Source organism: Neolamprologus multifasciatus, chromosome 17, assembly GCF_963576455.1.
Source record: "Neolamprologus multifasciatus chromosome 17, fNeoMul1.2, whole genome shotgun sequence".
NCBI lineage: Eukaryota > Metazoa > Chordata > Actinopteri > Cichliformes > Cichlidae > Neolamprologus > Neolamprologus multifasciatus.
The window spans coordinates 34,749,139-34,765,467 of record NC_140455.1 but is presented as its reverse complement, the minus strand read 5'-3'; the positions used below and the strand labels follow the sequence as shown (position 1 = coordinate 34,765,467).

At 41.6% G+C, this 16,329-nt stretch overlaps 1 protein-coding gene across 1 annotated transcript in view; it reads left to right on the top strand.

Annotated features, from left to right (window-relative positions):
* slc2a13a (solute carrier family 2 member 13a) overlaps positions 1 to 16,329 on the top strand; it is a 106,005-nt gene that overhangs the window by 54,762 nt on the left and 34,914 nt on the right. The window contains exon 4 of the mRNA XM_085137987.1: positions 13,920 to 14,028. Coding sequence (XP_084994113.1) covers positions 13,920 to 14,028 — 109 coding nt within the window. The remainder of the gene's footprint in view (positions 1 to 13,919; positions 14,029 to 16,329) is intronic.

The window sequence follows — 16,329 nt, the reverse complement described above, 5'->3', positions numbered from 1 at the left end:
ACAGCCGAACCGCCGCGTTTTTGTTTGTCATTAAGAGACTCATTCGGGATAAGTTTTGTGGAGGGCGGAGTTCGCTAATATACGCTTTTGATGAGTTTTAGCCGAGAACGCAGCTGAAATGCTAGCATGCTAAGTTAGCCTGATCGCTAGCGGCTTGTGAGCGTATTCGCTGCAGTTTTTTTTTTAACAGCGTGCACTCTTTTTTTCCTTCGTCAGGAGAGGTGTACTGGCAGTCGCGTGACACACACAGAACAGACACGTATTTCTGTGTTGCAGGTATGGAGATGTTCTTATGTTTTGGAGATGCAGTCTTTCATTCATTGTTTTTATAAGTACAGTGTTGTATTGCCTGTTGGATGGCGGTTATTAATATAATTGTACTTAAGTATAATGTTTGAACTATAAGCACTAGAATATTGGGTCCTGGTTATTGAATTGTATTTATCTGACTGTTTATTTGTTTTTGAATTATTTTGTTTATTGTTCTTCTAAGTTGTTTTTAATGATTTTTCAGTGACATATTATTTATTTTGTGCTTTTTGTTTTTGAGAGCTTAAGTTAATGTTTTAAAACAATTTGTTGTATTTGATTTATTATATTATTGTAGTGTTAATGAAGCTGCAGACACAGCTCCTTTCAGCATGGCCGGAGGTGTACTGGCAGTCGGTGACACACACAGAACAGACGCTTATTTCTGTGTTGCAGATGTGCAGTAAAGAGCCAAAGACCCAGTACTGTCTCCTGCCTCTTACTTTCACGCCAGAACACAACGCAAAGATGGGCGTAACACATAAACGGGTTACACTGGCAAACTTAAGATTGGGGACATGGCAGGGGACGCTGCGAGTGTTCAGTCCATTACAGCTTAGTGTGTTACCAATGGTGTTCTTGGTGACTGTAGTCCCAACTGTCTTCAGATCATTAATAAGGTCCTCTCGCTGGTAAAACAATTTGAAAACACAGCTTAAACACCCTCAGTGTGTATATGTCTTCCCATGATGTACCTTTTGGACTGGAAACTGACCATTAAAGAGCTTGCTTTCTGTTTTTGCCGTCTGCCTCCTGCATTCTTCCAACAACGTTGTCTTCGACGGCTGCTCAAGATCACATATCGGGATCGCGTTACCAATGAAGAAGTATATCGCCGTGCGGGAGTAGAGCCGCTCCATGTCCAAGTCACCAAGCGTCAGTTCAGATTTGCCAGTCACATCCTTCAGCTACCGGACCCGAGACCTGCCCGTGTCGCGGTTCTGTGGAACCCGAAGAATGGAAAGAGACGGCGAGGAAGACCTAAAATAACATGGAGGAGGACTTTCCTTGAAGATTTACGTTCAGTCGAACTGTCATGGGATGAAGCAGCAACTGCCGCGATAGACCGAGTTTGATGGTGCTTTCTTGTCGTCCGATGCGCCGATCGGCGCGGGAGGGTCTAAGTCTAAGTCTCCTGCATTCTGGGTCCGCCTACAGCCACACTATGACAGCACTGAATCCACCATATCAGTGAAAGAACCCACATTTAGCAGGCTCTATGCAGACATCAGCATACTGTCCATTTAGTTTGTACTGTGCAGACTTGCATCTCCACTACAAGGGCACCAACTGCAAAGGACTACAAAGTGGAATAAGAGCAGCCACTCATCCAGATTTCCAATGTGCACAGAGGAGTGTAATCTCAGCCTTAGGCAATCAAGACCACTTTCATGTTTTTCTCTCTGTCTCCTGTCTTGCATGCACGCTCACCCACACTTGTCTCTATTCCCGTCCCTTAGGAGTAACTACCCACCAGTTTTGGTTCAAAGCTGCCAATGGTAGCTCATTAAATAACAGTAAATAACAGCTGTGCTGTAACTTGCAACAAGTGCTAGATAGCCGGGTTTTACCCACAAAGCTATTGCCTGGAGGAATGAAATTACTTCTAATCACAACATAAAAAAATATCCGTCAAATTTCTTCTGGGTCACTTTGCATCTAATGATGCACAGTGTGCGGGGAAAGCAGTCTGACTGCTGAATAATACAAATCTCAGTTGGAAAATCAGACAGAGTTTAAAAATGCATGCGCCTCTATGTCCCTGTCCTCATCTCAACCTCAGGTAGCTGTCTGCCTCTTTGCTCGCATGAGCTCAGTTACATAACAAGGCTTTGACTTTTCAACAATTTTCAAAACCAAAATTGGAAAAGTAAAACTGTCTGCCTCCGTTTTGATTTCCTTTTTGATTTCCTGCCTTTTGCTGTATGTTTCCACCTTTGTGCAAACCTCTTCCTCTAGCAACAGGTTACAGAGAGCTGAAAGCAACCTCCTGTGCTCTATCGATTGATCTCTTTGATGTGATTAGTTTCAAACCGGAGAGATGGAGGTTTTGTTGAACTTGCACTGAGACTCTGAAGCTTTCAAAACATTGTAAGCTTCTGTTGTGACAGCAGCTCCCTCTGGTTCAGAGTTTTCTCTTTGTGACATTATATTGATCCTCACTACCTTTAAATGTTAGATATCGAAAATGAAAATTGCTGATAAAGAAAGAAAGAGAGTGTTGTGCAGAAGTCTTGAGCCTTTCTTTTTTCTTTCTTTCTTTTTTTTCTGGACATTGGCTCAAGGGATGAAACAGACCACATTTATACAAAAACCGATTGCATCCAAATTTGAACTTTTTGGTTTAAATACGGGCGATCGTGGCTCAAGAGTTGGGAGTTCGCCTTGTAATCGGAAGGTTGCCGGTTCGAGCCCTGGCTTGGACCGTCTCGGTCGTTGTGTCCTTGGGCAAGACACTTCACCCATTGCCTACTGGTGGTGGTCAGAGGGCCCGGTGGCGCCAGTGTCCGGCAGCCTCGCCTCTGTCAGTGCGCCCCAGGGTGGCTGTGGCTACAATGTAGCTGCCATCACCAGTGTGTGAATGTGTGTGTGAATAGGTGGATGACTGGATATGTAAAGTGCTTTGGGGTCCTTAGGGACTAGTAAAGCGCTATATAAATACAGGCCATTTACCATAAATAATCAGTATTTGCAGATCCATCGTCTGCAAAGCATCTGATTGGAACATGAAAATGATCTCAAACGCACTGCAAGTGCAGTAAAAGCATATGTGGATAGAAAATCACTCGGGAACACTGACAGTCATGGATTGGCCTCCCCAGACCTCGTACCTCAACCTAATTGAAGTGGTGTGGGATCATCTGGACATGGAACGCAAGAAAAGGCAGCAAACGTCCAAAGAAGAGCTTTGAATGTCCTTCAAGAAGCCGGGAGAACCATTCCTGAAGGCTAGTTAAACAAATTACATGAAATTACAGGCTCCGTTGAAGATTAAACACCAAATATTGACGTTCAAGCCCATTATAATTAAGTCTGTTTTTGCCTTATATAATGTGTCTTCGCATATATAAATTTCCTTTGCACAATGCTTTGTGTGTTTTTGCATAGGGATAATAGAGAACCGCTGATGCTCCATATGACTTCGGTACAGTTTTTTCCCTCATTATTTAGGTTTTCTTTGGTTCTGGATTCTGGCCGCCACCCGGCAAACAATGCAGCCGACCCCTATGGCGCCTCCTGCGGGTGGTGGGCCTGCGGGAGGATGGGCCCATGTCTCCTCGTCGGGCTGTGCCCGGCCGGGCCCCATGGACTAAGGCCCGGGCACCAGACGCTCGCTCTCGGGCACCCTTCCCGGGCCTGGCTCCAGGGCGGGGCCCCGGTAACCCTATCCTGGGCAGGGTAAACTGTTCCCTCGATGTTCTCTTCATAAGGGTCTTCTGGATCGCTCTTTGTCTGGTCCCTCACCCAGGACCAATTTGCCATGGGAGACCCTACCAGGGGGCAAAAGCCCCCAGACAACATAGCCCCTGGGATCCCTGGGACACACAAGCCCCTCCACCACGATAAGGTAGCGATTCACGGAGAGGAATCTGCTTAGGCTGCTGCCCCCGCGATCCGGCCTCGGATAAAGCGGATGAAGATGGGTGGATGGATGGATGGTTCTGGATTCAGAAGATTCATAAATCTGGAAGCAGGTGGCACCTCAGCTGGTCTCCAAAAAAGCTTTTGTCACCATATTTGTGAGAAGTTCTGTTATATCTGGATATGGAATGCTTGTCTATAACGATGAGGTCAAAGGTGAATCCTAACATCTCTCTTATCGCATATGTAAAATGTTTGCAGAAGATTTTTGTGGCACCAGAAGCAGCCGGTTCTTAGCATAAGCTAGAGCTTAAAAAAGAAACATCTGTAGGAGTGGAGCTGGAGAGAAATGAGCTTACATGGCCTGAGGAAACACTAGCCTAACAGCTTCACAGAGCTGTGATTCGGGTTTTAACACAGATTGAGTGGCACTGAATAGAGATGGTCGTTCTGGTAATGCTGCATCCGTTTTTAATCTATTACTGTCTCGTATGAGTCTGGCAAAGTTACAGTGCGACGCTAAATGATGCGAAGTGCTCCTTTGGTCCAGGTGGTGATAAAGTGTACGCAGAAGCTTTTATGTGTCAGTCATCCTGAATGAAACTGCCAGTAGGAAGAGTTTCTACTGTCAGTGCGCAAGGGTGTCATATTTATGTTGAATTAGTGTAAGCTCCCTTGCCACTCTTGTGGATTTTTCTTTCATGTGTGTGACTCCATTTATCCGTCCATCTATCCATCCATCTGTCTGTCTGGTTCTCAGCTCCTGGCAACTGCTGGCCCCTCAGTGCCCTTAGGTAAACACAGCTGCTACCCTGCATCTGCAGACGGGAGTCTGGTCTACCGATAAGATTTCATCAGCTCCACTTAAAATGCTCTTTCTCCCAAGCCCTACAGGACCTGAGTGATTCTCAATTATCTCGGAATGAACCAAATGAGATTCCTGCTTTCCAAAAAAGTATTTTAGACTTTGAAGCCCTGTTGGAATAGGATTTTTACGTCCACCAGCTGAAACAATGGGGTGCACATGTAGGATACAGGTGACTTAAGTTACCTCTGGCTGACACAGGAATCGCCTCCCTAACCAGTACTTGAGAGCATCCTTCTTGCAAGATTTAATTTTCTTCGACCTCCTCTCAACATACCGTTTTTCCTCTTGATGCCAAAGTGGTTGTTATTATTTGTGGGTAAAAAAAATCAGAGCACATAAGTAAATTGTTCTCAAAAGGTCCTCTGTGTTCTGAAATGAAAGGAAGAATGAAAACAAGTAGAAGGACTCGAATGTCAGCTTAACTCTGAAATCTGTCATTTTATGAGGAGTTTGAGAACGGACGATTATGACACAAATACTCTCACTTAATAGTATAATAACAAAGCATTTAGAAGACAGAGACTGATAAACAATCTGTACGCTGTAAAAGCGATTGAAGATTGAAGTGAATTTGAAGAGATCTTCTATAATAATTTAGGTTTGTTCTTTCCAAACTGTCTGTATATGTCACGGGTTGCCGGGGCAAGCCGTGTGTGGATTATTTATTCACTTACTTTCCTGCCATAAGCTAAATGTAAAGAGTCATGCATACAGTGTACTAAAAAGAAATAAAAAATGAGAAGGGCATGAAAGTCCCCTGTATTTTGGATTTTGAGGTGTTACTGTTCCAAAATGGTTACTTCTGCTACAGTCAGTTTGACCCAGTATTTTGAGTTGTTATGGTTTGGTTTATTTTTGAATGATGGATTGTTCTTTATGTTTCTCTGGTGCTTTGTTGGGTTTTATGATGAATCTGTGTTTCAGTTATTTTGGTGTGTTTTTGCATTATGGATTGTTTTCTTATTCTCTTGTAGTGCTTGTGATGATGATGATGATGATAGATCATTATTAGTTTCTTGTTTCTGTTTATCCGTGTTTAAGGATTTGTTGTTTCATGTATAGTTTGAGTTGCATGTGTTATATTCTGTCTGCGTCTTTGTTTAGTAGGTTCTTGTTTCCTGTTTTATTATGAAGGTCTGTGTCTCATGTGAGTGTGTTCAGTTCTACTGCGCCCCTGTCTCGTTAGTCCAATTTCTCCCAGCTGTGTCTCCCTCCTGTTTCTCATTCTCCGATTACCTCCCTGTGTATATAAGCCCTGTGTGTTCCTGTGCTCTCTGTCGCGTCGTGCCATCAGATCATGTCTGCGTGTTTCCGGTTCTCAGTGGTCGTTGGTCTGTTCATGTTTTGTGCTTTGCCAGCAATAAAGCTGTGGTTTTCTGTTGAAATTTGGCTTCACGAGTCCTGCGTTTGGATCCTCATCTCCGCCTGCCGCACACAGAGCCCTGACAGCTACTAGCTTTTAAATACACACAAAACATAAACAGATTTATCTAACATTTCTTATGAACAGCTATTTATTCTGGTCTGATTAGCTTCTTGTTGTTTTTGTGGTTCCAATCATGTGATGCCACCAGGAAAGTTTCAGAGGTTGGCACCCGTAGCATGGCTGAAGGGTTTCTTTTGACTCTTCTTTATTTTCTTTCCCCAAATGTTTCCAGTGGTGATGCTAATCTAGCCGAGCTTCCCCTAGATTCTTGTTGAAGGTTTTAAAAGTTTAACTCTCAGAGAAAAACTTTATTTTTCCAAAAAGTTAAATCCTAAAGTTGCTTTAATGATCAAGAACCTTAGAGGCTACACCGTGCTTCAGATGATCTTATTTATTCTCTACTAGTCTTGACTTTCTGTTCAGGGTTCTTATTGTGACGTGAGATGTCATGATCCTACTTACATAAGGAAGCAGAGGAGAGGAGAAAACGTATGAGGAGAGGGGAAGTATGTGGAAAAAATAATTAGAGGGGGGATGAGGGTTGATGTAGAAGGGCTACAGATTGGCTGCCAAGGCCTCGGTCCTTGATTGCAGCCTGCTTGTCTGAGAAGTGTAGCCTGTTTCCTGCCACTTACTTCCCCAAAGCGTGGTGATTGGATGGGATAGGAGTAGCTATTCCTGTCTAACTTAAATGCAAGACCATTCCTTTTAAAAGTCTGAACCTGCATTTTTATGCGCTTCCATCGAGCCTCTTTGTTTTCTTGATTGGGCATTGCTCAGTCCCAGTGTATCCCTTTGTGGCGTATTGACCATGCACTGACCCATAGACTGAAAGGATTTCACAGATTTACAAATCAATGTGGAGTCAAACACACAAAGTCCTGTCAGTGGAAGCCTTCCAGTTTCCTGGAAAGCAAGCTTCCAACAAAGTCTTTATTCCTCTCCTTGTATTTTTCCTCTTCCTGCTGCATATTTCATGGAGCTGAGTATGGCACGAGTTTGAAGTATGAATAAAAAGAAACATCTGACAATGTTTTCCCAAAAAGCAAGTAGCCAAGGAAAAACACTAATTGGACGTTCCTTCAAATAATAACAAAGATTATGCAAAGAAGTAGTTGGAGACATTAAACACACATCTCAGGCTTCCCTACCTCACTGCACAAACAAATCGGATTATAGCGTTAGAGTGGAGCTATTTACTGAATTGAAACCTGATAAGATGAGCAATCAAAGGAGATCTGTGCAGGTAGTGATGCTGGAAGTATAATCACAGCTTGTGTGGGCAGTTGTTTCCCTGCTGAGCTTGGTGTGAGTGTCTGTGTGTCTAAGGATGTTTCTAAGTGCCTCTTTCTACTAGGAACTCCTATCCCATCATGTATATTTGCTTGCTTCATGCTCTCAGCTATGATCCACAACTCAACTGAACTTCTGTATGGCTTGATCACAAGACAACATGAACTGTATTTCATTTTTTTTAGGCTAAATTGTTGTTAACAGTGGATAGATCGAATTCAAGTGATGCAGATGTAACTGGAAAGGTTCAGTGTGGAAAACGAACGTGCAATTACGGCAGTATTATGAGATGCAATCACTGCGCTTGTGGCTGACTGGTAGCCCGCTGGCTTGTTTTTCATTGCCATCCCTCTTTTTCAATATCTCATCTGATTAAATTACAGCTGGGTGGTGTTCAGCTGAGGAAATGAAGCTGTGTGTTTCGCGAGTTTGTCTGAGAGTCTGTGCATAACCCTTTTCTTACACTGTTTGCTTGATCTCGTGGTATTCTGTGGGGAAAAACCAGTCAGGAAAAATACACAGCGTTTCTTTAATTGATTGCACGTGAATGTGTTTTATCTTGCCTCCATTCGGCCGTTAGGTTTAAAACCTCTCGGTAGTTCATTTGTGATTTCCTTGTCGGCTAATCAGATAAGAGTCCCGTGGTCTGCTCAGCAGGGATCAAAAAATCAACCTGTGCCATGGACGTGGCTTGGACCATAAACACATCGCTTTCTCTTTATTTTCTCTGTGGAGAACTTCCTTTAAACATTGACTTTAAAAACAATAAGAGGGCTGCTTAGAGAAACGTATAGTTGCTGTGTGAGCCGAGAAAGCTACAGTAAAGATATATTTTACATAACCTGAACACATTTGCTAATGAGTCCAGCAATTTAGAATTTTATGATCACAAAAGTGGACCCATGAGCACATGATTACAAAACAGTTATGCAGTTTAAATCTGGGAAACAGCGACTGAGCCTGATTTTTTTAAAATCTCTAGTAAAAGTCAGTATGCAAAACTTCTGAAATCCTATATTTCCCAGAAATCAGCTGGTCTAGTAATTCTCATTAGTGGCCCTCTGTTTCAATAACAACCAAATCTTTTGTGTTAAAGTCTAATATTGGCTCACATTGTCATTTTGGAGAGGAATGTTGACCCATTGTGTAGATTCCCAGTCATGCAGGTTGACTGGACTTCTGTAAGTTTCTTGCAGATGTTTCACCTTTCATCCAAGAAGCTTCTTCAGTTCCCATGTTGTCCCATTCTTGTCTGATATACCATATTTTTGGGACCATAAGGCGCATTTAGCGAAGCAAAACAGTCAGATAAAGGCGTACTTAAACATTTTGACAGATTTTTGAGCACCATGTACGCATACGCACATAAAATCGGTTCGAGGTCAGTAAACACAACCAGAGTTCATACATAAGGCACACCGGATTATTGGGGCACGCTGTCAATTTTGGAGAAAATGAAAGGATCTTAAGTGCATCTTATAGTCTGAAAAATATGGTAGTATTCTAGCATCTCAACAGTCTTTGTCGTATTTTCTTGTTTCATTATGCCCCAGATGTTTTCAGTTGATTAATGCAGTGCTGCAGGGCACAAACATCATGGATGTCCAGTACTGATTTTAAGCATTGCCCAATGTGCACAGAGATTTCTTCAGATTCTCAGAATCGTTTGATGATATTATGTACTCTAAATAACTTGCTATTTAAAGTCACAATTTTATGTTGAGGAACATTATCCATTTATTTATTAACCTGAAATAATTCCACAACTTGTAGATATTGGGGTTTTTTGCAGATTGGTGAACCTCTGCCCATCTTGACTTCTAAGAAGCTTTTCCTCTATAAGTTATATCCACCTACTAGTGGTGCAGCAATACTCGTATCGATATTGAATCGTTCGATACAGTGCTTTCAGTTCGGTAAGCATATGTATCGAACAATACAAATTTTTTAATATATTTTATCAATTTTCCTTCTGACGATGCTGTCTGTGTTAAGCGCTCAGTGGATCTGCGCTCGGCAGTGCAGCCTAGGCGGAGTAGTCGAACGCAGATTCACTGAGCGCAGGGCAAGCTAGCGAGACAGAAGTTAAGCTCTCGTTGCAACATGGCTAATTGAACCTCCCCCACCCTCATTCAGATCTGGCGTTTGGAACTATTTTGGTTTTCATGTGAGGTATTACCCTGAAGGTAAGCGCGTCATGGACAAAACTAAAACAGTATGTTGGATGTGCCATGCAATGCTCAATTACATGGGTGGGAACTACTGCGTTAGCGCAGTTAGCTCGTTAACGTGTTGGCCGTCCAGCCCCACGCACGGGGCGATCCGCGGTAGCTCGTTAACGGAGATTTGCCGTGTTGTGGCGTTAACGTCATTTCAACTAGATTTACGCTGACAGCACTAGTGGGAACACAACGAATATGACTGCACATTTACTCTGACATCATCCTAGTGCAAAGACAAGTGGAAGCAGACAAAAACAAAAAGCAGGCATGCTACAAACTTTAGCCGAGTCATTTAGACAGCTGTTAGCACATGATTCTCTTTATGGGGACCTAACATGTTTAATATGCTGCTGAGAATATAGCCCAGAAGAAGCGTATGGTATAGCTTTTATTTTGGAAAGAGACATTTCTCTGTAATAAACTCTCTTTTCCAAAGATGAGTGATTTCTCGATCAGATTTATTTTTTTATTACTTTGTTGTTTCAGCAACATTAAATTTAAAAACTGTACTTTTGAGTTAAAATATATATTTATAATTTTAATAAATGACAAATTAAAAAGGCATGAACATTTTTTTATATTGAAAAAATATCGAACCTTGACACCAAAGTATCGAACCGAACCGTGAATTTTGTGTATCGTTGCACCCCTACCACCTACATGAGATATAGTTGGAAAAGGAACGTAGTTTTCCAGTCTTTTGTGACCCCATCCCAACTTATTTGAAGTATATTTCTGCCTTCAAATTCAAAATGTGCTCATATTTTATCATGAAAAGTTTGGAAATGATTGCATTCTGCTTTTACACAATTTCTTTGTATTTTGGTTATTTAGTCAGACCTTATATTTGTGGATTTTAATGCAGACATTTTTATTCAAAGTCCAGTTTCAGAGGCTCAAAAGTAACTGGACAAACTAACTTAGTTTTTAATATAAGGACTGTTTTTAATACCTAGTTAAAAATCCTTTGCTGACAATGACTGTCTGAATCGTTTTCTTTCTTGAGATGTTCTAATTTATTGCACACACCTTCAGGTGCCGCTTATTTGTGCGTCTCTCTTCAGTATTTCATTTAATAGTCAAAAATATATGCTCCACTGACGGACATGGAAATTGAAGAATATCCCATGTTTTTGCTTGGAGAATTTCTTGGGTTGCCTTTGGATTATGCCTTGAGCTGTCCATTGGTGCTGTACACCACTGACTAATCAGTTTTGCAACATTTCGCTTAATTTAAGCAGAGCGTATACCCTTGTACACTTCAGAAGTCATATGTGTAAATGCCTCCACCATGTCTGGCAAATGATGTGAATATGATGTGGATCAGAAGTTGCTCCTTTCCTTCTTCACTTTATGGTTCCTGTCATTCTGGTAAAACTTTGGTTCCCTCTGTCCAGAATTTTCTTTTTCTTTTTAGATGTTTTAAGTCTAACCTTCCTATTCTTGAGTCTAACCAGTGATTTGCATCTTGTAGAAAACACTTTTCATTTCTTTCCATAAATGTGATATTGTGGTTTTTCATAACCAAGAAAAGAAATCAGTCTTTGACCACTCCAAATTAACAATCTATGGTTATTTTAGTTATTTTAGTTTTTCAGTCTAACGCAGGCCTCGGTCCAAACCTTCTACAGTATCTGATTCATCTGATTCGTTTGTCATTAAATAACTAGAAAACAATCCTCAATATTATGAAACTGCCTGACAGTTAATTATTTCATTAATGTTTAGCCTCTGATAATAGGAGACTGTGTATGAAAGTATGATTTTGTTAAACCTTTAAAGTCTGAACAATGACATAATGACATATAAATTCATTATGGTGCTGGACAGAGGCAAAACTACAAAAACATTAGGGGTGGGGGGAAAAAATCGATACTGTGTAGTATCGTGATATTTTGTTTGCTAATAATGTATCGATACAGGGACAGCAGAAATCGATATTTTGTTACAAAAAAAGTTTTTGTGCTCTGACTTAAGAGCATGTTGATCCTTTTTCTGAGCAAGAATCCTGACATTCCTTCACTGTCCAAATGTGTTTAACTTTTTTTTTGGCAGCAATAAACATGACAGTTATTTTCATTTAAGACATGTTTTATTTTAATTAAGTTTAAAACTTTTTTATTTAATGTAAAATTATATTTTGTTTTAATTTACTTTCAAATTCTTCAGTTGCTGAAGGGGCTGCATAGTTTTCATAAACTGCATAGTTCAGAATAGCTATAATTGTACCAGATGGTTGCATTCAGTTAAGTTGGACTAGACTGTAATACAAACCGTTCAGTTTGTCAACAATCAAACTGAAATGAGAGAAAGACTGAGTGTGAGACTTTGATATTAGATAAAATGAATATTGATAAAGTTTACCTTTATGTACAGAATCTGAATATCACAAAATATTTTTAAAAATTGCAATAATATCGTATCGTGCGTTAAGTATTGTGATAATATCGTATCGTGGGATGTATGGTGATTCCCACCTCTAAAAAAAACATGTGTGCCTACATGCATACAACAGTGCTTTTATTACTAAGGTACAAGCTCCCTCCTTATCTTATGCATATACAGGTTTGCTATATGAAATTAGGGTTGAAGCTCTCATGTCAGTGTTGGTGAACATTCGATATACTTGGATAAAATGTGTTATAATTATTACTTGCTTACAGGTCCAAGTTATCATTAGCATAAGATTGTCATAATCATGGGGTTTTTAAAGGAAGCTGGGTAGAGATGGAGCTGAGCTGGTGTTATTGCCAAAGCTGAAACCGTGTTTAACAAAGCAAAGCAAAAGCCAGTCACATAAAACTGAAGTGATGTGTGTTTTCTATCTAAAAAACAAACCTCCATAAAATAAGTGCAGAGCTCGTCGAGACACGTCTGGAAAGGACGTAGGTGTTAAATTGAGCCATGGTGCGTGATTTTTTTTTAAAAACGTCACGAATCATAAAAAGCTATGTTTTTGATTGCGTCACGCTGCTGTGAGAATTGCTTCCAATCTCTTCAAAATAAAAAGATGAGGAGAAGTCTTCTGTGAAAATGTGGAAAAACAGATGAAAGTTTAAAAGCCTCTCGCGGCATCTCAGGTTTGAAAAGACTCAAAGTTGATGATAATATCCTCCAACGAGGGCTGACAGGCACCCATTAAAAGGTAGGCTTAAGTGTGTTTGTGTGTCAGCGGGAGCCTCCTTTACAGAGTCTGATCTGCTTGTCAAACAGCAAAAGGAGATGTTCACTGGTCCAAAGTCCTCCCACACACAGCTGCTCCAAAATACTCAGCTCATATGTGCAGGCTCATGCATCCTTGTTTGTGATACGTTTGTATTTTCTGCCAGTGTTTGCACAGTCACTTGTGTATCCTGATATTACCTGTGTGTGTGTGTGTTCAGACTTGTTTGTCTGATCTGTTAGCACTCTGGATGTCTCCCTCTTCATCCCAGAGCCCCATGCCTGTCCAGCCATTCTCTCATCCGATTAAGACTTCTCCTCCGAAGGAATCACTAGTCTGCGTGCGTTGGAAATCGCAGTCTGGCTCAGATGATGAGCCAAGTAGGACTCTGTGTGGCCAAAGCCAAATTCAGATATTTGCTGCATCCCACAGTGAGATATCCGCCATCTGAAAGAGGAAAATGGCACTAAGAAAATAAGGCAAATTTGCATGTTTTTCCAAAACATTCAAGAGCAACAGGACGGCATCACTGGAACAAACAAAACCTCAGCATCTTGTGTAAGAGATCTTCACTTGGTCACATGGTTGCTTCCGCTATGCCTTCCAGCTTGAGGAGAGTGTGACTCATGATGCTAACTTAAACACTAAATCAGAAATCTGTTATGGATAACTAATGGTGACCAACCCACTGAGTTTCCTGTGTGCGGTTTGAAAATATTGGCATTTTTTAATTAGATCATAATTAAGCTGAACGTTGTTCCACTCGTGTTAATGAGAACGGTTTGACATTTTTTAAAGCTGTGTGGTTGACAACACTCTCATCTATATGTGTTAAATATTAAAGCAGCAGCAGCAGCCAGCTAACGTACTGTTACTTACTGTTCAACTGCTGACGAATGCAAATATCTAATTAGACGATCACATGGCAGCAACCCAGCGCAACATGCTGAATTTTTTTTTTTGAGATACTGTCTCAGCCTTGTTTTCCTCATAGCGGTTATCTTATCTTGTGCTGCGTGCAAAAATCATTTCAGTACCTTTGCTTGTGTCTCTCAGATGGCCTGGTGATCTGGCGGATGCTGACCTACCCCCCAACCCGACGAGCCCTGGTGGTGGGCTGTGGTCTTCAGATGTTCCAGCAGCTTTCAGGAATCAACACAGTCATGTGAGTGGAAACATCACCCGATCTGATTTATTCTGCTTGTTCTCCCAGAGCAACAGACTTTTGTAAAATTAAACAGAGGCTGCAGTGTTCAGCATCAAATGAGCAAATAGATAAAGGCGATCACCCAAAACAACTTTGCACTGATTTTCAGTAACCCTTCCCTTTAAGGCACAGGTGTCGAACTCCAGGCCTCGAGGGCCGGTATCCTGCAGGTTTTAGATGTGTCCTTGATCCAACCCAGCTGATTTAAACGGCTAAATGACCTCCTCAACATGTCTTGAAGTTCTCCAGAAGCCTGGTAATGAACTAATCATTTGATTCAGGTGTGTTGACCCACAGTGATATCTAAAACCTGCAGGACACCGGCCCTCGAGGCCTGGAGTTTGACACCCAGCTTTAAGGGATGCTGATACGTGCCGTATAGCCTTACAAAGCCAGTGTGTCAATGAAGGGGTCAAGGGTTCAGGTTTTTCCCTTTAATTTGTCAGCAGTCTGTAACTGCCTACCTTAGAGGCCCTTTCATGTGTAGTATACTGGAAAAAATTGACCTCTGATACTTGAGGCGGTGTCCATGTGTCATCTTTTCAAGAGCTCAAACGGCACAGCCTTTATTATTTCTACATCGTATTGGCGCCGAAAGGGAAAAGTTCAAGTGTGTTTTTATCAGTTTTGCCCTCAGAGTTAATGAAAACAATAACGATGCACGACACACGATGTCACATGCCTCGCCTCTCAGCACCGGAGATCTCAGACGGGTGCATTCGCTTCAGCGACACGCTATTAAATCACGAAACATTTCTGTCATCTGTCGCTTCACGTCGCCCGGTGGGGAGCGAGAGGACTCATTGCATTACTGCCCACTTGCCTGCGAAGGGATGGACCAGCTTATTCTTTTCATCTGAGGGGATTGTGTCATCGGTCCCTGCCTCGCCTCCCTTTAGAGATGAACTATATTGCAAGGCTCCGTAAACAATCTGTGGATGTGTGCTGTTGCTTAGCAACCACCGGAGGTGAGAGCAGCAGGATAAGTGTTCTCGTACGGGCGTGTTTGCACACATGTGACTAAATGAACGAAATGTGACCCAATGGACTTTGGAGTCTGTGCAGGCGCGCCTGTGTGGCACGTGCGTGTTTGTGCATGACATCTGTGCACTCGCGTGGTTGCGTGTATGTAAGCGGGGGCGCGTGAGGCTTTAGGTATGGCCGTTTGCCCGTGTGTGATTAGATTTTGAGAAGTAAATGGACAGAAATGTGAGGAGAAAGGATGATAATAAAGCAGCGGCGAAACTCTGGATGTCTTTGAGCGGTTGCTTCTGTCTCTCTCGCAGAGAGATCTGGTTACTGAGTGTCTGCCTCTCTTACTGTATATTTATCTTCATCCCTGTCACCAACATTATGAACAGCAGAGCGGACAAACTTAATCTGTCATAGCTCTGTCCCTATCCACCTTTCTAACTCTCTGATTTATGTATCTGCCAATCTTCTAGTCCTCCCAAAAAGGTCTACCTGCTAGTTTATCAGTGTCGAGAGATGACCCATTTGCAGCGAGCATCATTACATCCTCAGCCGAGACTGTTTCGAGCCTGTTTTGTTTACATGTGGCATTAAAATGTGTTTTCCTGCCTGCAAATTGAAATCTGATTGCCCTTTTGTTTGAAAAAATAAGTACTGCGGCTTACTGTGGTGATAATGACATCACTCAAAATTGACATTAAAGACCTCACGCTGGTGACAATCAATTTCTTGATGCCAGCGTCTCCATTTCTGTTGTTTGCTTTGTTTTAGCTTCGCATCGTTTCGTGGATGGAAAAGTCCCAGAGACAGATCAGAATGCAAGTTTGCACGGGTTATAGTTATTTTCATCTGCAGTCAGGCTGATAAAATCGCCAAAGTACAGCCCAAATCAGAAGAAGCAACATGTTTAAGAGAGAGAGTCCAACACAGCAGACGCACAAATAACAACAGTTGTCTTGTGACATAGCAAATGAATCGAATCCGTGGGCCTCTTTCCCATTCGTCCCAGATGTGTTCACTCCAGATGTACGTGTAAGGAAGAGGACTCCCTTACTATATTTATTTATATTATATTATCTGTATAGCACTTTAGAGCCCACCTTTCACTTTATTAAAAGCACCTTATCAAGCACTTTATTTAGCATTGCACTTTAAGCATGGATTTGCACACAAGAAGTTTAAATATTTATTGACTATTTATTGGGAATTTTAAAATCAGTTGGTAGCTGTATTCCAGATCCTGCACAGCTGCTCCTCGTCAAGGAATGTGGTGGTTGTCTGTCAGGA